Source organism: Labeo rohita, chromosome 23, assembly GCF_022985175.1.
Source record: "Labeo rohita strain BAU-BD-2019 chromosome 23, IGBB_LRoh.1.0, whole genome shotgun sequence".
In the NCBI taxonomy this organism is placed as follows: Eukaryota; Metazoa; Chordata; class Actinopteri; order Cypriniformes; family Cyprinidae; genus Labeo; species Labeo rohita.
In genome coordinates, this window is record NC_066891.1 from 17679430 (window position 1) to 17704497 (window position 25068).

At 36.9% G+C, this 25068-nt stretch overlaps 1 protein-coding gene across 7 annotated transcripts in view; it reads right to left on the reverse strand.

Annotated features, from left to right (window-relative positions):
* Positions 1-644: 644 nt before the first annotated feature.
* The window catches only part of arhgef10lb (Rho guanine nucleotide exchange factor (GEF) 10-like b), a 61707-nt gene continuing 37283 nt past the window's right edge, over positions 645-25068 (reverse strand). For all 7 annotated transcript variants that reach the window (XM_051095819.1, XM_051095818.1, XM_051095817.1 and 4 more), the window contains 7 exons: positions 14024-14110; positions 11534-11748; positions 11266-11423; positions 6780-6922; positions 5535-5706; positions 3876-3998; positions 645-3791 (listed from right to left, as the gene is read on the reverse strand). In XM_051095819.1, the coding sequence (XP_050951776.1) occupies positions 3253-3791; positions 3876-3998; positions 5535-5706; positions 6780-6922; positions 11266-11423; positions 11534-11748; positions 14024-14110 (1437 nt within the window). In that variant the 3' untranslated portion in view covers positions 645-3252. The remainder of the gene's footprint in view (positions 3792-3875; positions 3999-5534; positions 5707-6779; positions 6923-11265; positions 11424-11533; positions 11749-14023; positions 14111-25068) is intronic.

Sequence of the window (25068 nt, forward strand, 5' to 3'; positions counted from 1 at the left end):
ATTAAAAGCCTTTGATGTAAGCATAGTTAACAGCTCCTTAAACTACAGTAAATGAGGCTCCTTTCCAATCACAACACAAAAGAAACTTACTGTCACCGCTAAAAACACCATCCTCAAAGTAAACCAAAGTTTCTCTTCTGCAAACAATAGCTGTTATGTTCACTAACAGCCTAGTGTGATGCATTTGAGAATTAATTAAATGCATCATGTCAGTGGCTGAATGGCACAACTGGAATAGCATAAAATTATTAGATGAAATGAGCAAAAATATCTACTACCAGAACAATGAGTGACTGTTAGACAGCTCCTTTGAATCCTGACAGGTCAGTTTTACTCGGCGTCTGTCAGAGACGTGATTTGGCATCCTCTTCACGTAGCACTGGTGTCACAACGTGCATATATTAACCGCTGCCTGAGCTGCGCCATACTGCGTTTGCTGATATGTTTACTGTGAGAGCTGGCAGTGGCTGCCCAGAGATAAAAGGCTGGAAATATGCTGAGATTCAACATAAAATATTACTCTGCAGTGTTAATTTACAGGAGGTCTTCACACACAATGCCATTTCAAAACCATTTAATGTTGAGTCAGTGTAAATGATTTTAAATGAAATGAAGTAGTAATGGAAAAATTGCAGAAACGTCAATCATTGTAAATATGATTTAATTTTTTTAACAAAGTGACACTGCGAACAACGAGAACCATCACACACAAGTACCTACACCAGAAGACTTTGCTTCTCCCTATCACATTTCACACTAAAATAACATTAAAACATTTAAATAGACTGACTCTGAATATTCAGCTACCTTACGTTTCCGTGCACACCGCTTTGGTGGTGCTGCATAAAAAAATATCTTTTATCATTTAAACAAGAAAGAACTGGGTCACAGCCAATACTCAAATACATACTGTAGTAAGGATTACTTTTTGTATTACATCTGGAAAAAAAACAACAACACTACTTACCCTGATTCCTCGCATGCACATGGGATGTAATCAAATGCAATAATTTGGTGGTATCAGTCATTTAGTGGAATTTGAAAAGGTGAGATTGTTTAATATTCAGTTGTTGTGCATTATATATGGAGCACATGCTATTATTACGACAGACGAATATTGAATGGCGCGGCTGTTTATCAACACAAAGGAATATTCTGGCTTACTTTAAAGCATTTGTGACATTATGGGTATTACCACCAAAATAGTAAAACAATTATTTTAACTTGTCCCACCTTTTCTTAAAAAAAAACCCGGTGGTTACACTGAGGCATTTACAATGCAAGTGAATGGGGCCAATTTAGGATTTAAAAGCAGAATTATTAAGCTTAATTCTGTTAAAATGTGTATTAACTGAGCTATAAAGCTTTTTAAAGAATCAAAAATAAAGACATTTTTAGGGGTTGTCAGGTTTATGGTAGGGTTGGGCAATGGCTATCAAACTGACATTAGACGATATTGTATACAGTAAAACATCACAATGACATTGGGGGGTATGGAGTTAAGGTCCTTGCACACTGAGTACAAAATCTGCATCCGAAATTTTCACGTTAAAATAAATACGACCTCATGTTGTGTCAATCACGTTTACACACTGTCTCCAAAACTTCCGTCTGTCATAAAAAAAATTGGGATTACAAAAAAAAAAAAAAAAAAAACTACGAAAAATGCATACGAAAATTCCAGACTCAGTGTGCAATGACCTTTTGTCTGTCATAAAAAAAATCTGCATTGGTTTCAATTTTCTGCGTTTTTGCATCTAGCAAACATTTTGCTTGGTGTTTTGACACCTTGAGGTTCTGTGTGTGCTGAATTTTGACAAATATAAAAAAAAAAAAATGTACAAAAATTTCTGACTCAGTGTGCAAGGACCTTTAGGGGCGTGCTAGAAGTGTGAATCTGTATTCAGAAGGCACGAAAAATGAATAATGCGTTGCGTTCTACGACTAAAGGGACATGGTTAGCCGCTTGCTAGCGGTAGCCTGTTACATTATAGTACAAAAAAGTTCACCTACCACATAAACAGAGTAATGAGAAATGACTGATAGGACAATGAAGGATGGTTTGCAGATCTTGAACATCACTGACAAACATCTAATCTTGTAAAACGTGTGGTAAATACTGAGTATGTGTGATCACAAATCTCGAAAGTGAAAGTAAAAAGCAAACATTCATTCAAAAGCGATTTAATTGACCCTCATATTAAAAGAATCTCCCTTACGCCTGCAATTTATATAGTCTACAGTATAATTACCCAACGATATAATTGCGAAAGAAAGTATTGAAATATATTTTTTCCTCCCATCTCCTATTTATTCTCTTTAGGGGTTCCGTAGTACACGTCATTTCCTTTCTGAACACGTTATCCATCTTATTCCCATGCCTCATTATGCTTTGCATGAATTATGGGTATAACTTCTATACTATAGTTGTAAAAGCATAAACAAGGTACTTTTAACAGACTATGATTGACCCTAAAAGCACAATTCTTTCTATAGCAATAACGGACGAGTGAAATATAATTGTAGGAATATATATCTGTATTATGTAGTAACATACATTGCCTTAATCAAAAATGTTCATTAATTTAAGCATTGTGTGATACTATTTCAAAGTGAATTCGTCATTTTGACAGATAATAAATTGTATTTACCGGTGAAAGAGACGTAAGGATTTGAGGAGATTCGTCATGCATTCCAGGGAGTTATTAATGGGATATACTGTAGATTCAACTGGGAGAACATTGTCCTTTTTCATGCTATTAGAGCGAAATGCATTTGTAGAGCGAAATGCATGGATTTGCATTAGTGATGTCTGTCAGCCATTGGTGATAGACAATGGAATCGTCTGTCGGCCCAACCCTAGTTTATGACGCTGCATTGTTTTACTTTTTCACACTAAAATTGTGATAACACGCATATTACTTTACATCCTGCGGCTGTGCTGTTGAAATAGTATTTTAAATTATTTACAGATTGGCCCGTTTCACTTCCATTGTAAGGGTCTCACTGTAACCTTGTTTTTTAAAGAAGGACATTTTTTCGTGCAAATCAACATTATGCCACAAATGCTGCCGCAGCTTAACATTTACTGAACCTGGAATATTCCTTCAAACCCTTCTGGAGGAAAAGTGGAATAAATAATCCTCATAAGCCATATAGGCTTACAGTCTGTTTGTCCTTCAATGATCCAACAGTCCTCAATCGCTGCAAAACTCCTGATGAAAGCCAAAGAAAGGAAAATTCACTACTGCCTCAAACTGTAATGGGCAGCTGCCAGACCATGAGCGTGTTCTCATTGGAGTCAGAGGAGAGGGAGGATTTAGCGAGCTGACGGAACCCTTTTCCACCGGATATAATGGCAGCTGAAGTCACTTTCTCCCTACGTGCCGCTTCCTTAGATGACGGCCCAGGCCCTCTGACCCAAACCTCGGGGTCATCGCTTAGCTCATAGATGGAACCGTCCTCTAGGGTGTGCGCCAGAGAGCTGTGAGTCGGGTCGGATGATTCTTCGGGCCGGGCCGTCAGCAGCTTTCCTGGGAGCTGAGAGGTAGAACGGAGGTGGTACTGCAATAGCACTCCTTTAGCTTTGGCTTCTACCCGCGGAGAGCCATCCGCCTGCTGGAGGGACTCCTGAGAGGAATTTGTCACCTCCTTATCTTCACCTCCACTGCTTGAATCCGCACCCTCCATGGTAGAATCCCGCTTTAGAAAATCTTGGGATAAAATGCTGGAGGCGGCAACCAAGAATTCAACAGGGCCATTGTGAGCATTTAGTGACGTCATCCCTTTTCCTAAAGGGAAAGGTGAACAGTTTTTATTTGGTAACAAAAAGAAGGCTTAGATGCAATGCTATGTTTGTTAAAATTGTGGCTCACCTGTTATTTTGGGAATGCCTTCTAGTCTGGGCACTGGCAGGGTGACAATAATGCCCTGAGCTGTGCCCACCCATAGCAGCCCTTGGCAGATAAGCAGGCTGGTTACACACACAGTTTTTTGACCTATGAAGAAAATATGATTAAATGTCAATTCTTTTATTTATTTTATAAGGAGTTCAAGCACGTAGGACTGAAACCCTTTTGTAATTGTTAGAAGGGTCAAGGACCAGCCATCTTTACGTAAAATTAATCGTGCAGGCCAAATCGTAAGTCATATAGACTTGAAACTTGGAGGGATGGTAGTACTCACACTGCCTACAGTGTGACCAAGGCTAACCCCAATCGGCCTGACAGGGGCACTACAGCGATCAAAAAGTATGGAATCACTCTTAACTTCTAAACCATCATTCGCAGGCTCAAGTGTCTTATGTTGTTGGAATCCATAACGCATGCCTCAGTTCGATTGTGAGCCTGGTGACATTTTCAGGTATTTTGCACTTTTTGAAAAACCTACTTTTGCGAACTAGTCCTAAGTTTTTCACCCCGATTGGAACCAAACCAGTGCCGAAAGATTCTCTGTAGAGGTAGAGTTAACAAGAAAAAAGTTGAACTTTTGACTCACCATCGCAAAGGGGCGTGAAAACGCTCGAATGGGGCAGGGCCACTGTTAGTAAAATGCCTATGACTCCTGAACAGAATGACATATCTCATCCCAACTCAGAACACTTATGGAAGAGCTCAATCTGAGGTCACAGAAAAACAGTTGCGGAGCTTGGCCACTTGGTGGTGCAATAAGTGGGGAAAAAACATAAAATTGCTATAACTGCACAACATTTGTCCAATCTGTGTGCACGGTCTTGGTCCGAAGTGCCACAAAGTCATTTGTGTATCTCAAAAAACAGGGCTGACACTGGCCGTCGAAGTTGAGCACCTGTTAGACAGGGTTAACAGAGCCCGATCGGAATGAAACCTGGAGGGCCTGTTTGACTAACGGCCCCCAAAGGTCTGAGAAAATTTGAAAGAAATCGGCCACTGGGGGGCCACTCCTCATTCCAGAAAACTTTGCCTCTAGAACAACTGCTGTCAATCAAATCGAGAAGATGTAAAAAACCTACTTTTGCGAACTAGTCCTAGGTTTTTCACCTAATCTGGGAAAAAAAAGACTGTAGTATAATTCTCTGGACTCTCTAGGCCAATAATTACCAACAAAAAAGTGTTGGAATACGCTTTGGGAAGCTATAACGGGGTCATTTAGAAAAGGGGCCTGTCCAAATATTCCCAACATCCTATAAATCCTAAAGAAAAACTCAAAACTTCACAAAACCTGTTAATCAAGTTTTGTCATAAACGTTAAAAGACATCAGATTTCTATGGTGAATTACCTGGATTTGCCAAAAATGCTTTTTTAATCATTGATATAGATGGGTACAGCCTTTCTAAATAATATGTAATGTCTTTTTCTTTATATGCTTAAATACCTTAAGTGCTTGAACCTGGTAATCGCTGCTTTTTATTTATTAATTTTGCTACCAACTCCTGCTCAATTTCAAGCATTTTTGTGGATCCACCTGACATTCATGCCCAATTTCTGGACCTGTGTGCCAGAGTCATTATCCTTCAGAATTTATATCCTGCACCATAATCAAATGTTGTACTTGCCAGGGCTCAAATATGCAGAGGGTGTTGAAATGTTGATCTCTTGGAGGTGTTCCAATGTTTCTGTGTGAAACAGACGTAGGGATGATCCCTCTGAAAACGCCATCCACACCCCTCCTCCAGCACGCACCATGTGGGTCACGCTAACCATGGGGTCTGGATGAACTTCAAAACTCTGGGAATCATAAAAGATACAAAATAATGATGAAAATGCATAAAAACAAGAAAGAGCAAGAGGAATCGTAGATTTAGGGGGAAAGAGACAAAAAAAATCAAAGCTAAACATCAAAGTTTAGGCCAACACTGTGGACTGTAGTGCTCAAGAGTGAGTATAATTCGATGTCAGAATATATACTGCCTAATGAAAGTCTGCTTGGGCATATAAGGCTGGGCATATTACATTACAGTCCAGAATGTCAACTGTAAACCAAAAAAGATTAAATGACTAAATAATCCACTTAAACCCACTAAGAATGTTTTGGAAATTGTTATTTTTTAAATCAAAAGAAAACAACAGTAATAACACAAAAGGGCAATTACAATATTACACATATAAAATATTATATTTTTCCAATATACTCATAGTAATAACATTTCACAATATTACTGTTGCCTTGTTACATATAAGTGGCACCACAGACATGACTGTATTTCTTCTAAAATTAATTAAATTCATAAATAAATTCTTCTTTCTCTGTAGGTGCAAACAACTATTGACCTGCGAATGTAATTAGGATGACATGTCCATATGCATATTCATATTTTATCTTCCGGTTGAACAGAACTTCTAACTTCCAGAGCTGAATTTAATCCTGATATTAAGCATCAGGAAAGCAGAGGGAGGGTGCGCTCCTTGCGGCAAAATAGAGAGGTTGGCTCAGCTGTCAGAAGTGATCAAAGGCTAGCACCCTAACATGCTGTTGGGCTTCTACAGGGAGGATACCTTTTATGTGTGGCTTAAGATGCTCTCTCATAATGCATCTAGCACGGGAAGCCGTTTTAACAGAGGAATAAAATGTAAAACTATGAAATAAAAGAATCATTTCAAGCTTTGCTAAACCAACGTTTGTTACCGAACAGATCTCAAGCTTTGATAGGTGACGTGACAGTTCACTCTTTTGACTTATACGGTCTTAAGGAAAGCAGTTGTGCAATGCATCTTCATTGTAAAGGTGGTGGAATCACACTCAACACATTTTAATTGCACCAACGCATTTCTCTGATATCCAACGATATCCAAATCTCTACCTGAGTGCTGAGAGAAGAGCCTTCAATCACAGAGACCTGGTTGGCACAGCTGGCCCACACACACTCGTCTATTTGGAGGAGTTTGAGGACGGGCGCGCATCCAATAACCACATGTCTGCAGGAATCTGGATCCCACAGCCCCTCTGTAACCACAAAATGCATGATGGATTTAGAGGTGCTGCTGGAAATGGGTAATATTTACACATCTTTGACAATGTGGCAGGAGGTTCAAAGAGGATACATTCAAATTGAAGAGAATTTACTTATTACTTGTATCTATAAAAGAATTAAATGAAAAAATAGTCAAAACTATATTGTCAAAAGCACAAAGCTATATCAAAAATTAGGCATTTGTGGAGTATACAGCTGCAGGAAAAAATATGTGAACCTTTAACCTGGAGTTCTAAACAAACATGACCCAATTCAATTTCATTAACAAAAAGACATTTGTCTCAGTATCTTCTTTTGTTTTCTACTGAAGAAATGAAGTCATACAGATTTGGAAAGACATGAAGCGAGTAAATGATGACACATTTTTCATGTTTGGATGACCTATGCCTTTTAAAGGCACAATATGTAAGATTTTTTGATTACAATATCCAAAAACCACTAGAACAGTGTTACATGTTTTGTTGACTTATGTACTTACATTATACCAAATGAGAAATAACGAATTTAACATTAGTGTAATGGACCATGTCATTGCATCACCAACCAGTGCCGTCCTACACCCTCAATTTCCTGTTTCATTTTGTAAAAACATGGAAACACCAATGCTTTAATATATTATGCGTTTTATTAGACAGGTGACAAACGCACAGAGCAGCATTATAACGGGTGCACGGTGCATATACGTTTTTTTAGCCTGGTTCTCATAAGAGTGGAGCAGGGTTGCCAGGTTTTCACAACAAAACCCGCCCAACTGTTACTCAAATCTAGACCAAAAACAGCCCAAACACGTTTCGTGAGGGGTCCCCTGGTAAAATTCCACATTCCAGGGGGTAAAATACACATTTTGTGGTGGGGTTCCTCTGGTAAATTTAGCATTCCAGGGGCCAAATATTACGTTACTGGGGTCGCTTCAACCCGCGGACATGGAAAAACAACCCACGGCAAATAATATGAAAGTAGTCCAATTCTGCACAGACTTGGCAACACTGACCTGGAGATTTGGTTTGGTCCTCACACTACACATAGTGTGACCCATTAAATATAACTCATTTTCTTTTAATAAAAATTAATAACAGTAATGATAATATCATTGGACTTTATTATTATTTTTATACATTTTTTAAAATAATAAAATGTGGTAATACTATGTTTTAAAATAAAAAGGGAGTATTAAATAAAAATACAATTATTTTAACTTACAAATAAAATGGTAATATTTACTTTTTATGATTTTTCATCATTTTAATTCCTGAATCACTTAAATTAGAAAGCTTTTATTTTGGCGGGTTGCCGGCAAGTAACTATACACGGTCCAGTCGGGTTTTCCAATTGAAGAGCATTCAGTGAAGAGTGTCAGTGAATAAGCGTGTTTCCATTACAGATTTGCAATATTTTATAAGCGCTGAGAATTTTTTTTTTGCCAAATGACATCGTTTCTATTAATGATGTTATGCGACTAAAACTTTTTTTTTCTCTTGTGATAATTCATGGCAACGGATTTTGGTGGTATTTTGGCTATATTTAACCTAAGGAGGTGTACACATGTATCTTTATCGAAGTAGCGTGGGGAGTTGCTCCTGAAACATGCGCAACGCATCTGGTATAAACATAAGCACTGATTAGAGTGGCAGCAATCAGCTCCAGTGGCTACCCCTAATTATAACAGAACTTTCAAAACACCCCATTTTCTGCATTTGCATACATTACATGCATACACCCAGGGGTGGATTAAGGTGGTCAGGGGCTCCCCTAGGCCCCCCCCTTAATCATTATGCTTTACTGCAGAAATGTATTTAGTGCCATATGTGGTCCACACGCAAATAGTAAGGTGAACTGGCATACACACACAATGAGAGTGGGTGCACATTGGTTCCTCCAGGGGGTTCAAGGGGTATGCCCCCCATAATAAAATTTTGTTCATTTTAAATTTAAATGCAAAAATCTGGTGCATTTTGAGAGTGGAATCAAGTGACTAGATCAAATTAAGAAATATGTGATCTTGTAAACAATTTTGTGCTCTAGTAGTAATTTATTTATTGGTTGCATAGATGTGAAGGTTATGGTAGGGCACAATTTACACTACATAAATTCTTATAAAAAGCTACAAATGCTATTCTGTGAAGAGCAGGGAGTAACGGGCTCATCTTTTGTTTGATTATCATTAATGCTGACATTTAATTCAAGAGACAAGATGAGACATGAGTTCACAAGAAGGAGAGGTCGAGATTTTTACACATTTTTAAGAAATTTTCAGTAACCAAATACATGACCGTCTGCAGGTGCATTTTTAATTGTTTTAACTTCTTTTGTAATAAATGTCATTTTTTAAGTTTACTTTCTGAGTATGAATTATCATATGCAGTGATAGACAACAACACTCAAGCGCTGTAAAAGGTTTTGCCATGAACTCAACTGACTGGCTTCTCTCCTGCATGCTTTCATGCGAGTCTCTTCAGACCTTTGACCTCCTAGCTGAAGATCTTTTCACAAATTGAACGTATAAATAAAAACAGTATAAACAAAAAACAGGCTAAACAACAAAGTTTTTTCTTAGTTGTATTAAGTGCAAACAATGAGTGCAGACATATTTAAAGTAGAATAGGCTACTCTCTCAATATTCAAATTACAAATAGAGACCAAATTTTTCAAGCATATTACAGAGTTATAGACAATTACACAACCTATTATAGCCTACATACAAATAACATCCTAGATATGTTATGTAGCCTAATTTGCGCGCATTGGGGAACCGCTCTCTAAATGCGAGGTATTAAAATTGCTTTTGAATACGCGTACGCGTTTTACTTTAGGTTTCGTTTTAATAATTGCACGAATTCTCAACGGTCCTGAGCGTGCATTCTACAATATAAGAAATTAATTTAACAATTGAATCTAAAAGTGTCCCCAGTGGAAATAACGCTCTCTGACAGTGATGTTAATAAATCTTTAATACATTAGCTCATCCATGAGCATGATTTCTGCCTGAGTCCCATTGGATTGCATCGGCTGTGGAGATGAAGACAACTCCCATGATTCCACACACAATCACTGTGTCATCAAACTGCGCCTTTGTTTCTTTGTTTGTGTTGAAAATGCAGCTTCTAATGGCGAAAATCACAAGTTGTGTCTTTAATGTTTTTTACCTGTTAACTGGAGTTAGCTAACCCAACCTGTTTCACATAAGCATTTAACAAAGTACTGTTTTTGTATAAATTCATAAGAAAGATTTTTAGAAAAAATGTGAGCATGAAGGTCCACCTCTAAATTTAACTTCCAGTGGGGCACAAGCAGATTGACATTGTACAAATTCATACCAGTTAACCTCCACTTTGCCTAATTGTAAAACGGCTCCAAATTCCCACGAGAGTGTTTTGGCTAAACTGAAATCCCAAAATTTAGATAGGCCTGGAGGTGTATATGAAAAAAAAAACCTTTGCAAAAGTGCACCTGGATGTTGCCAGTGCTACTGGCGAAATATTCTGTGGATAGATAAAGCCAAATGTGTTTGAAAGTAGTTAGCAGCTCTTCAGAAAAACTAGGATGGAGGGACATCATGGGGCTTTGCAGCCTTAGGGTCTGGACAGCTTACTATCATTGACAGAAAAATCACTTCCCAAGTTTATCAGGTCATTTTGCAGCAGGATGGAAGTTCAGCTGTTTGCCAACTTGAATTCAGAAGTTGAGCGGTTCAACAGGACAGTGAATCCAAGCCCAGGACTAAATCAACAATAAAATACTCCATCTGATGTGGCCCAGTCCTGACCTTAACCTGACTGACATTGCTTTGGCATGACCACGAAAGAGTGATACACACCAGACATCCTATGAATACTGCTGAAATGAGATGATTTTGTACAGAGGAAACAGTTTTTTCCCACCCTGCCCTGTGACTGTTTACATGGTGTGCCCAATAATGACATGCAAATGCATCACTGTTTTTGGGTTATTTGTTTATACAGATTGTGTTTGTCTTTTTTATGACCAATTTATGCAAGAGTTCACATATCGTTTCCTGCAAATGTAAATCCAAAGTAAATATAAAAAATTGAATTGAATTTATAAAATGCAGTATTGTAGAATAAAAAATAAATTCTCTCATTGTTTACTCTCCCTCATGTCCAAAGCTGTTTGACTTTATTCTGTGGAACACAAAAGAAGGTATTTTGACATGGTAACCAAACAGTTTTCGGTTTCTTCTTTTATGTCCCACAGAAAAGAGAAAGTCATGTTTTGTAATGGCAGAAGGGTGAAATTTTTGAGTTAACTATCCCTTTTATCTATATTTACACTGAAAATTACACTGCAGTTATTCTACCTCCACTTTTTCGGTTATAAACGGCAACTTTTCCGTTACTCAGTCCAGCGAAGAGAAAGTTGGCAGAGTGTTTTAGGCACAGAACCGGGCAGCCCTCTGGGTTACAAAATGTTAGCAGACACTGAGCAGCAGTGTCCACACTTCCATAAACCAGGATGCTTGAGAAACACACACACAAGAAGCAAATTAGTTCTGGCTGAATGCATAAAATTAGCAATGTAATGACACAAATTATTCCAGACCAATACAGGTATGTACTCAGACTTACTTGCCATCCAATAACCCTACACAGATGGTGTTGCCGATCTTGGAAAGAACTTCAGAGGATTGTGTTTCTAGTTCTTCATCAGTGCTGGGCTCTGTGATATACTCCAGACAAAGCACTGGGGAACCTAAAGAGAAACTCTTAACGGAGCGCGGAGTGGGTCTGTTAAGGGAGAAAATCTCCACCTGCCCGTGGGAGTCGTCACCCCCACTAGCCACCTGTGCAGCCGAAAAGACAACAAAAAGAAAACAAACATTAGAAGGAGGACAACCAGTGCCTGAACTCACTGACATGGCCCTCTGAGAGGCTGCAGGCAAAAAAGATGGGGGGGAAAAATGTGGAAGCACAGCCATGAGATAAATGATTTATAGAATGTCTTTTGATGTGGAACACTTGATGTTTGTTTTTAGAGCTGCCTTTCGAGAAACTTTTAATCCCGCTTCCCTCTTTCTTTTAAACGTCGATCAAACTATTCTAACAGCGTTTTTTTGCGGAGCTCCTGCTATCATCACTTACTTCAGGTGAAGAAGCTCTGCAAGTCAAAAGAAAATATCACAGATATGTACATTTCAATGTAGGAGTTGTGATTCAGTCAGGTTTGTGAACTGGTTCATGGCCTGGAAATTTTCATATTGGAAATTAAACTTAGTTACAATCCTCCAAACAAATTGATCCAACACCATTGGGACTTTTCACAGTTTGTTTCCAAGTGGCGACAGATATGAATGAGTCTAGTGCTGTTACTAACAATTATTTTGGTAATTGAGTAATCGGCCGATTATTCTGACAATTAATCGAGTAATCGGATATTTATAATTATACATTTTTTTTGTAGTAATAAAAATAGTCTTAAGTGAACAATAGCCTTTAAATTTGCTAAATATATATATAATAGCAACGAGGCAATAATAATTAGTTCAAATAAAGTATCAAAAGCAAATAATCATATGGTTTTATTGAACTAAACTGTTAAAATACATAATATATTATAAACAATAGAGCTAACGTGCATTACGCATTATAACCAATGATGAAAAGAGGGCGCCAACAAACTGATGAATGTTTTTACACTTAATGGGCGATTTAATCCTTGTTTAATACTGACTAAACAATGTTTAATTTAAATGTCCACTTAATCTTTAATATTTACCCATTTTTTATGACAGAAATGCTATAGCCACTGTAATTTCTTGAATATGTGGACATTAAAACGTCTAAACTCATTTAGCGTTTAAGCTTTTATTCTAAAATTGCGAACAGTTAGCATATGGAGAAAAATACTGATGTATTCTCCTATGTTTGCATAGGTTTATAAATGATTTACCTTACAAATGCACACGTGGCATTCCCAGATGAACATTATAATAAACTCAAAATCACAACAATATGCAGAGATGGAGTTTGAGACGCTTCACACATGTAAATGTTAACTGTTTGTGTGGAGCAGCATTTACTGTGAACGGGGCTACTCTGAAACTTCCGTAACCTACACGTACATAAATAATGAAAGCATTTGTGAATTCACAATAGCATTATGCTTTATTATGACTTTTAAATGGGTTTAATATATCATGCAGTCCTGGAAAACAGTCTAATAATGCATTTCAGGGATTCTCGCTTGTGGAATGCACCACTTTCTATATTTTGCTGGTTACTCGACACGGGCAAAACGCAATCGAGGATCTTTTAAAATCATGTACTCGAATTGAATTGAGGAATCATGACAGTCCTAAATGAGTCATTGAATCATTTATTCAGCCAATTCATTCAAACACTGATTCATTCAGGAACAAAACAAATGGCTGTGGGCCTGTCCTAATACCCATATGTGTAGTCTTGACCACTTGTCCTACATGACTCATTTCCTGTATTTGGGCCAAATATTCAAATGGGCGTAAAGACCACAAGTGTGCGTAAAACTTTTGATTACCCAATTGAAACCAAAAAACATAGTGCTGTAAAATTAGTTATGTAATATCTAATTAATTTTACTTGTACTGTAAAGCGTAATGAGTATTCAGAACAACAGCAATCTTGCTTATCAAATATTACTTGAATATAAACTGAATCCTGTGCTGAGGCAAATTATATTTAATGTGATGTAGTACTTAAAAGGCTGGAGGCTCAAACCGTGCAAAGAAATGATAAATGAGCTATTTCTATTGTGCCTTTGAGCAAGTGTACAGTACATGGACAAAAGAACATCTGTTAAACGACTACTTAGTAAAATGTTATACTGGAGGAGTGGGAAATTGGCATATTGTCAGTAAGTTGAAGTAAGAGGCTCGGGATGTTTTCAGTTGTGCTGTCCTGATGACAGCCCTGGTTAGAGGTAGGCAAATGTTTGTATGTATTTTTTTCCCCCTAAGGTGCATCAGAGATGAGGCTAGGTGAAGTGCACCAGATGTGCAGAGATATTACGATATTCCTGCACAAGTGCAGTGATGATTTATAAAGAAGAAAAGATGTTCTCATTGTGCGAAGTGTACCTACCCAGAGGTAGCCCTGAGGCAAGGATGTGCTAGCGGCAGAGAAACCAAGGAGAGAACAGTGGACCGGGTTATACAGGGCAGCCTGCAACTGCGGAAAAACAAAAAACAAAAAACAAGATGAAGACATCACTTTTGGAAATCAGCATTAAAAATGCATCTGTGAAAGTTAGTTGAAAAGTACATTACTATAAAAAAATAATTTAAATTGCTGTATACACACACACTACATTAAGATCTTATGTTTTTGCAGTAAATCCTGTGATGCAAAGCTGAATTTTCAGCATCATTGCTCCAGCCTTTAGTGTCACATGTTTCTTCTGAAATCCAAAATCATTTCTAATTAACAATGTTGAAAGCCACTGTGCCATTTAATAGTTTTTTAAATACTGTCACTTTTGACCAAGTATTCTAATTATGTCTTTTCAGATCTTACTTATCCCTAACTTCTGAATATCTGAATATTATAACATGGTTTCAACAAAACTGTTAAGCATTAAAAATGCAGAAAAAAATGCTGAAAAATGCAGTGTTGCCATAAAACAAAATAATACAATGTAAATTATATTCAAACAGAATCAGTTCTTTTAAATTGTAATAACATTTCACAAAATGTATTTTTGTATACACACACTTTTTTGTGTTATTTCCATTTTCTGGCAGACCTGCAATTTTACCATCACTTTGTATGTCTAACACTATAATTCTGCTTCTGCAATGTGGGATGCAGATAAGTATAGTGGACTATTCTGGTGCAACTGCAGTTTTATTCTGCACACTAACAAGGCATCAGCAAATTTTTTTGAGTTGATCAACAAAAAGGCAGGATATTATTCCGTTTACCGTCAAAGTAAGCATCTTGAGGCTCGATTTTAAGAAGGCAAGCATTAAGGGTAGCCGGCTTTACTACAGGTATATTTGATATAAATCAAAATGGCACAAAGTGTCACTCAAAGACCTTACGCTTGTGCTAAGAGAGTTGTCAGTTTGCTCAGTGCTAAGAGAAAATCATTTAAACTTAATCCTGACACACTGGTTTTTCATCATTCAAGTAGCTGTACTTGCATGCCTATTTCAGACATAGCTCCCTGGGGTATCACCAAGATGGCCGCTAAGTGAACTGAATTGGCTTAAAGGGACATTCTCATGTCAAGACTTTTAACTGCGTTGAATGCACATTTTGTTCTAAAACATGATCATTAGAGTACTGCAACAGCGGGATCAAAGAAGAAAAATTGTTTTTTGCATGTTCAAAATACCAACTCAGAGCCAAAGGATTATCTAAACTAGAGGACAGAATTGCACTTTTATTTATTTATTTTGGATTGAAGGCTTTAAATGGGGCATGATAAATACGCGTCTTTTGATTTTCCTGTTTCAGTAAGACATCAAAAAAGGAATACACTTTAGATTTTTACAATTCATTACATTTCTGGGTGGGAAAGGCATGGGACACATTGACTCTCTTAATTTGACACACTCTGTTGTCCATGTTTTGGCAGCTGTGGCAGCTCTGATACATGCTGAGTTAGTTTACATCTATAAAGGCTGGTGGCCACAGCCAACACTTGGCTTGGAAAGAAAAGTAAATGAAGTTAATTGACTGCAGGGTGTTTTGGCTCAAATTAGACAGACATAAGGTTATGAAACACCCATTGCCATTCACATATAATTTATGCGCAAGCTATTATTCCAGGTTTAATCATCAGGGCCCACATGTCTGGTGACAAACTCACCCCTGCTGACACCGTGTTAATCTTAATTAAGAGTACACTGTTTACCACAGCAAGACAACACATTATTTAGCTCATAATGTTCTTAATATAAACTTAATATTAACTATAGCACCTTGTAATTAGAGCTCATCAGAAGTATACAACTAAGGTTTTAAGGGTTTTGTTTTCAACATAATGGCACATAATAATTAATGTATAGTCAAGTCAAAATCCATCCAGTCAGTTTAATAACAAATTAAGTGTGACATGACAAACTGCATATAAATCTAAGTTGTTTCCGGTTTTCTACTAAAGTAATACCCTAAGTTATTTACAGCACTATTACTTGATGTACTAGTACATGATGCTTTTTGAACCTTCAAAGCTCCATTTCCCATTTCTTCTAATCGCATAGAAAAAAAATAACCAGGACATTTATGAAAAGGTCTCCTTTTGTGACTTTTAAGGTGAGTAAACAATGACAGAATTTTTCCTTTTTTAGCAGCCTAAAAAGACCATAATTACAGTGCTTTGCTGTAAACCCTTTTGCACACACACTCAAGACTCAAAGACATTTCCTGTGATTGCATTTCAAACTTTCCATTAGAAAATATAGAGATTTATCCTCAGTGATGGCAGTAAAGAACAGCCACGGACAACAGCAATTTTTCCACTTTTAGCCCAGAAAAAAGTTTAAACATAAAGCTTGTCTTCAAAAACGTGAATTTTAACATGTAAACAACATGTCCTCGAAAACCTTTGCACTCTGTTTATGAGTATAATACGTGCTGTGTTTATGCATTGTTTGTCCTAGCTTAAATTACTTAAAGGGGTCATCGGATGCCCATTTTCCACGTTTAGCCGCTAAACTTCCTAACTACCACGTTATAAGGAAATGCAATCATAAACATTCATAAAAAAATGCTTATACACACTTCTGCTGTAAGTGAAGCTGGATCATGAATGATTTGCGTGAACATAGACGGATATATGTACATCGGGAGGTGCATTCCCTTCACAAACAAACGTAATCTACTGCATCTTCAGATGCTCAGATGTCGGGAGTAAATGACGACCACTATGTTCATTATTACATCCAGCAACACAACACCTCAATCGCTCAATCGGAGATATTCTTGTTTAACTTACATCCCTGCTCCGGCATCGAAACAAGGAAAGTTACTGGACTGTGACGGCTGGTCTGAGATAAGAGCTCATGTCAATCATCTACTGTGGGAGTGGCCTCTGTGGGTGTGACGCAGTGGCGATTTCTTTAAGACTGCAAGGGAAGCTCAGCTTCCCCTATAATGTCACAAAATTAATGGTCAAATTATGTACTATTGTATTAACATTTTATTGACTAAAAATGCGTTAGAAAACGTTCATCTCAAAGACGAGTTCGTTCAGAATCAGTTAGATATAGCAGGTCGGCTGACTTGATTTTCTTCTCATACATTCCCGTAGCGTCACAGTGCATTTCCCCGTTGAAGCCCAGCGTCCATTGACTTCAATGCGGCTGCTTTGAACGTTTTTTTTTTTTCAGTGCTTTGAAACTAGACGGTCATTGGATAAACGCTGCGATTATGTCCCGCCCACGGACGCTCAGCGTCTCTGGGGGTGAATGAGGAGCAAATGAGGAGTGGGCTGGCCTGGACTCCGAGCTTCTGCGTGATGATTGGAGGGTCTGTCGAAAGATTGCATCTCCTTTTGACTGACAGCGATTTTGTACTATAAGGAATCGCTGAAGCTATTCGCGCTCAGTCCCATCGTGGATTTCTCAAGTTCAGTCGAAATAAAACTGCTGCAACCTATTTCTTTATATTTGCTTGGCGAAATTGCTTGATTTTCATCATACATTTCACACAATTATACACCACATTCCTTGTTTCACTTTTACAGAGTTTAATATTTTTTTTAGATCGTTCATTCATTCATTCATGTTAATATTTAATGTAGTAATCAATATATATATATATAGATTACTACATTAAATATTAACATGGAGGATGACTATAAATTAATATATATATATATATAGTAATCTTGAAAAATTTTAACATAACATAATGAAACCTTATATTTCTATTAAAATACTTTATAAATAAATAAATAAATAAATCTCCATAATAACCTTATTTAAATTGCAAAATATTTATACTATATAGTAGCATCTGACTAAAAGAAAAAATACATCATATTTTGCATAATAAAACTAAAGCTTTTTTTTTTTACGATTGTTTGCATTGTGACTTACTTATGACAATAAGGCACATTCTTGTGAATAAATAAATAGACAATTTTATGATGTAGGCCGAAAATGAGCTTCCCCTATTTGACAGACCAGTAGCCGCCACTGGTGTGACGGCATCTGAGAACGGCTCGATTTGAAAAAGGGGATATTATTTTTACAGATTAATTAAAAACCACTGCATGGATTTTATCATTATAGGGTAGATTTGTACATACACTGCCAACACACATTAATGTTCAAACAACATGAAAAGTGAACTTAGCATCCGATGACCCCTTTAATTCTTGCACTTAAAATGCTTAAATTCTTGTGCTTAAAATCTCTTGAATGTTCAAATCAGTTCTCTATGTGTGAAAACCATTGTTTTCAAGTTTTAACCTGTAAACAACAGGTTGAGGACAAACAACGTGAAAACAGTATGTATTCTACGCATAAATAACATGCAAAGATTTTTGAGGATATGTTGTTTACGTGTTAAAATTCACGTTTTTGAGCTTCATAGCTTTCCATATCTGTGGAACAGTGCGTGAGTACAGAATGTAGTTGTCTTTTTGCATATTCTTGCACTTGAATGTTTAAATTGGCATGGCTTTAAAACACATGCAAATGATAAACTTTTGTAAGGATGCAGCAGTGACCAGATTGGGCCAGTGACAAATCCGTCAAATGCCCCGAGCCTCTTTCATGCTGGTCCCGGGCCATCAGGCAGCCTTTATTGACCAGCCCTGCTGACCCCTTGCTTGCACAGTTTTCCCCTAGTGTATGAGAGGCAAAGCTGTGAGCAAGCCACTTAAATCAGTGTTGAATAATGGAGAAGACCTTATTTTCCAAGAAAAGTAATTAGTTCCTAATTGGAAAGTGAATTGCTTGTCTTCTTCAAAAGGGAAGCTTCTAGGTACTATAAGAATGAGGCATTTTTTTTTTATATTTTTGCATATAATATACAAATGTATGTTTGTGACAGAGTAGATCTTAAGTTGTTCTTAAATATTACTTATATAACTTAAATAGGAGAAACTTTTTTTGTGGGAAATGTTTGATGGTTTATAGAGTGGGGGGGGAAATACCTTCGTTACTGCAGATTAAAGCGAGGCAGATCTGTGCCTGCTAGAGAAGATGCAGGAATAGACAAGCTTTGTTTATATGATGTGAAGTGTAGTCTGTGTTTAGGAGGAACACCCATGAGACAAATGTGGATGTGTCTTAAATCAGTCTTCTCACATAACCCCTCTCCACCCCCATATTATCAGAACGCAAAAAAGTAATAATGAGCTTGAGAAGTAGAAAGAACGAATAAGGACACTAAAAATTGTCAGGTCATTGATGCCTTTCTAAATGCTACAATAAAATACAGCAGCGCGAAAGCAGCACATTTTGAAAGAAAATGACAAGCCTGACACAGAACCTTGTATAAATAATTCCAGTGGGCTAATTCATGTACATATTAAATATTCTGCCTGTTTTTTCCATGGAGGGGAAAATGTGAATAAAAGCCGTGGCCCCAGTAGATTGCTTAAGATGAAAAGGGGCTCCGTTCCCACTGTGCATACCCAGGAAGAGCGAGTTTGCAGCAAGTTTTGCACATCAGAGTGCTGAGCATCAGGCTCACAGCAGGAGAGGGACAGCGGCAGCCTGCGATTCCCACGCAAGAACCTCCTCAAACACAATAAGGACTGTTTCATCTAAACAGGTCATCCTCTTGCCATGAAAATGTGCTATAGGCTAATTTGTCATGAACATGTAATGGGTTCCCATTACATTACAGATAAAAGAGTCTAGTAGTACTAGTCCCCCATTTCTATATAATGTGAATGATATTCCGGTCAACGTATATAGCTGTGTATATGATTCGGCTGTAGGCACATGGCCGCAGGCCAAGTGCCGTAGGTAATCACAAGCTGACATACAGCCATGTCTCACAGCTACTTGTATGATATTGCATTTATACAAAAATTAGACAGCACGAGTGTAATAATACATAAGAAATAATTACAGTGTCTACAAAAAACCTCTTTTGTGCAGAACTACTTCCTTCCGCCACGGATTCAAATCTCAAGTTGACAGTTTAACAGCTGAGCCCAAGCCTCCATTACTAATTCGAATCTGTTGAAGAGGCAAAAAAGCAACTACATTCTGAACTCACGTGCTGTGTTATGTGTGCACAGCGCACATGTAGATATAAAAAAGCCAGGAAGTGAATTTTAACATGTAAACAACATGTCCTCTAAAACCTTTGTGTGCTGTTCATACATAGGATATGTGCTGTTTATGCATTGTTTGTCCTCGACCTGTTGCTCACAGGGTAAAATATGAGCATTTTTGAACTTCATGGATGTTCACACACAGAGAAACGATTTAAACATTCAAGAGATTTTAAGCATAAGAATTAAGCATTTAAACACAAAAAGACAACTACATTCTATACTGTGTTCTGTGTGCACAGCACACACATAGATATGGAAAGCCATGAACTCAAAAATGTGAAATTTAATATGTAAACAACATATTCTCAAAAACCTTTGCACTTTGTTTATGGGTAGAATATGTGCTGTTTACGCATTGTTTGTCCTCGGCCTGTTGTTTACAGGTTAAAATTTGTGCATTTTTGATCTTAATGGTTTTCACACATAGATAACCGATTTGAGATTTAGAGATTTTAAACAAGATTTAAGCACAGGATTCTAAGTGCAAGAATTAAGTAATATAAGCATTTAAGCACAAAAAGACACAAAAAAGAAAACTACATTCTGTACTCACATAGAATGCACACAAACACATGTGCACACAAAGTACGCACATAGATTTGGAAAGCCATGAAGCTCAAAAACGTGTGAATTTTAACATGTAAATCATGTTGAGGATCAGTGTTTGCACGTAGAGTATGTGCTGTTAATTGTTATTGTTTATGCTCAGTGTGTTTACAGGTACAAATTTGTACGTTTTTAAAGTTTCCTGGCTTTCCATACATAGAGAACCAGTTTGTACATTCAAGAGATTTTAAAGCATTCAAGCTCAAGAACACGTGAATAACAACTGCATTCAGTGTGTTCTGTGCAACCGCTCGCACACATCAAACCGCATCTCAGCCAATGAGTGAGCTTCGTATTTGCGTTTCTTTCTGCATCTTCTTGCACATGAATGGACAAATACATACAAAAGTATGTCAAAATACCCGTCCTTGAAAACAGCTGGTTATGTCTTTAACTGAATTTAAACATTTGAGAAAGAAATCAGATGTCGTTATATTTGATCCGCACCTAATTTACCAACTGCTGCCGTTGTCCTTCATTTTAATGTAAAACAAAAAAAGAAAGCAAACACAAAAACACATTACTGACTGAATAAGTTCAATCTATTCTATGTTTAATTTCAACAGTGAAAAATATACAATGTTATTTTACAATTGATTATGAAGTACTGTTTAATTAGTATCTTTGTTCTGTTTGTTTATTTATTTGTGCTGTTGTTTGTAATTTGTTCACTTGTTCTTATTTACAGACTGTTCACTTGTCTTTAATAATGTTTGAACTTTATATTTGTTAGGCTAGTAGTTTTTCCAGGGGTATTGAAATTGGAATCAAGAATTGTAAAATTTAACAGTTTTTTTAATTTTGATATCATATGTGACTCAGGACCACCAAACCAGTCATAAGGGTCAGTTTTTTTAAATTGAGATTTATACATCATCTGAAAGCTGAATAAATAAGATTTCCATTGTCGTATAGTTTGTTAGGACAGGACAATATTTGGCTGAGATACAACTATGAAAAAAAAAAAAAAGAAAGAAAAAGAAAAGTGAGGAAATCGCTATTAAAATTGTCCAAATAAAGTTCTTAGCAATGCATATTACTAATCAAAAATTAAGTTTTGATATATTTATGGGAGGAAATTTACAAAATATCTTCATGGAAAAGATCTTTACTTAATATCCTAATGATTTTTGGCATAAAAGAAAAATCAATCATTTTGAACAATGTATTGTTGGCTACTCCTACAAGTACCCCTGCTACTTACGACTGGTTTTGTGGTCCAGGGTCACATATAAACTATTTTTTATTTTTTTTTATTATGGCAGGGCCAGTGAAAATGTGCATTTAAAAAACTCCCTGCATTTGTTTCGTTTTTAGTAGTCTGCTACACTCGAATGCCTGTACAAAATGGAAAATAAAACTGCTGTTGCTACTTTAGTTTCACTGCAAATTTAATGGGAATGTTTTATTACTAAACTTCAAATCCAAATTATGTTCAGGTAAGCTAGTATATTGAACTACATGGAAGTTTTGTCAACAAAGTAAGGAATCAAATTAACTGCAAAGAGCACATGAGCTATAAAGACATTTCTTTGTGGGACTACAGTACAGCAACATATTCAAACTAATTTTGGGCAAGGCTGGCACTGGAGTGTACTTCAAACAGGATGATGACAGAATGCAGATGAAAGCAGATGCACATTCCGTAGGTTAAGACGGGTGTTCAGTACCAAAGAGGAAAGATGTATACACGCTTGGTGAATCGCAGGCTGACTGAATGCAAATATAGGCATACAGAAAGTGAAGCCTTAGCTTTTGGGAGCAAGTTTGATCTGATCACAGACCAAAATACTAGGGACTATATTTAGTCCTTAATCTAAACCTTCTATCAGCACTGAACAATGGGTCCTAAGGCTGCAACCGTATGACTTCAAAGTACTACACATCCCAGGCAAAAAGAACATCCACCGTCAAGAGACATCAAAAACATCAGGTGCGGGATCAGATGAGCATGTGAGGTTTATAGCTGTAAGAGCGACACCCAAAGCAGCCAGAAGACGCATCAGTCGCTCAACCAGAGTTGATAGCAGTGTGAAAAGCAATCATTAAAGGATGATTGCATCACATTTTGAGAATAGTAAAGTGAACGGCAGCAAATGAGCTGTGAAGCATTTGTCATATTGCTTCCTATGGAACACACTTGCTATAGGACATTAGGGATTTGGGAAGACATTCAAACCACACAAAATATCACGTATTAACTAATGAACTAGAACTTTTTGTGGACAATGAGAAGACAGGGTCATAAACTATACTGATTTGAGCTATTGGTGTTGTGTACAACCATTTTTCTTCATTACAAAAAGAACATGTAGAAAATGTAGAAAATACAGAAAATTAGTTGAAACATATAGCAGCTATGCTGTAAATCCATACACATTTTAAACAGTGGAATCTGGTGAACAGCATGGTTTGGGGCTTATGAAATATGTTGCTTTCATGACTATCACAAATCATTATTGCAGTTTTGACAAAACCTCATCTTTTAACCTGCTAGATAACAGCATCGGAGTGAAAAATCAGCAGAATTTGTAAAAACAGCATTGAGTACACTACTCCACGAGAATCCACAAACAGGATACTAATCTCAAAACAAATGTAGTTCAAAGACAAATCATAACGGTACTATAAAAGCTATGAAATCCAATAGGGGAAACAAACTCATCACTAATAAATATAATCAAAACTAGACTGGCAGAAGGTTTTGAATAAAAATGTGAAGTTCCGTGGATCGAAAGTACTGACCAGATGTTGTGGAGCTGCACACCGACCTGGAGGTGTAGAATAGCAACGGCGTACAAAATAGAAGATCAAAGCTATATGTAAATGTAAGGCAACATGTGTTTGATTCAGACACCATGTCTGATTGCAAATACTATGTTAGAGAGATTGCCAATCCAATATGTTTTGAAGAACTGATAGGGCAGATAAAGGTTTAGGATGTTGGCCGGGCAATAAGCAGTGAATTATAGTCTACCACATGCATACCAATGAAAGTCTGAATCTAAATCTGAGTACAATCTGCCTTGTCTGAGATCAAACAGTGTCTACCCAAAGGAAATGTTTTTCCTGCAGCTCCAAGAAAAAACATTACACATAGGTTGCTCTTTCAGGAGTTCGCAGTTAAGCGTCTGCAGTCTAGCTGTTTCTCCTAAAATGATGTTTCAAGTAAAAGCTGAAAAGCATGAGACAAAAGTCTTTATCTGTTTTCTCATTGCTGACATAGATTTTCAAGCTTTCCAAACCTCAAGGATCCTCAAATATGATTCCCTATTAGTTAGTTATTCAGCGGATGATACATAAGATAATGTATAAATCACAATTTCAATAAATTGACCCTTATGACTTGTTTTGTGGTCCAGTGTCAAATATAAATGAGATGACATTTGCTTCTAAAATATATTTGATTTTATTCTGTCTGAACCAAAAGCCATATTATATGGAAAATATTACGTTTTTTTAACTGAATGTTTTCTACCCATCATTATATTAATAAAGAGTGTGTGTAAATATATATTTTATTAAATATATATTTATATAATGAATATATTAATAGTCATAGATTTTATTAAAACATATTTTTATTAAATTTAGAAATATTATTCCAAAAGATAAAGTTAAAAAAAATGGTTTAACAATAAATATTGAACATTTTCAGACCCTAACATCCTCCTTGTCTAGAAGAAACAAATATTAAAGGGGACATCGGATGCCCATTTTCCAGTTGGTATGATTCTTTAGGGTCTTCATGTCTACATACTTCGGTTAAAATTCCTCAATGTGCTGGCGCCAATAGCCTTGTGATTAGCGCGCCAACATATAGCGCCGTTGCGCTTTGAATCGCATGTCCAAAGTTCAATCCCGGTTCGTGGACCTTTCCCGATCCCACCCACTTCGCTTCCTGTCTTACTACACTCTCCTATCTAAATAAAGACTAAAAATTGCCACAAATAAATAAATAAAAAAAAATCCTCATTGTAAAACAACACCCTTTTACCCTGTCAAAAACAGCTGTGTTCACGGTGACCTTTTCAGTGCATGTCTCTTTAAATGATAATGAGCTACTGCTCACCCCGCCCCTCCCTTCCATCGAGCGTGTCGACACAAGACTTGTGAACATATCCATATATGACTTATCTATGTAGAAACTGGCTGCAGATTGAAACAACTCGACACGGATGACACGGTTTTCAGCTCATAACAAAAAAGCTGTTTGTTTCTTTTCAACTTATCTGAGCTGTCAGACATGCAAGAAACCTAGCTACAAGCAAAA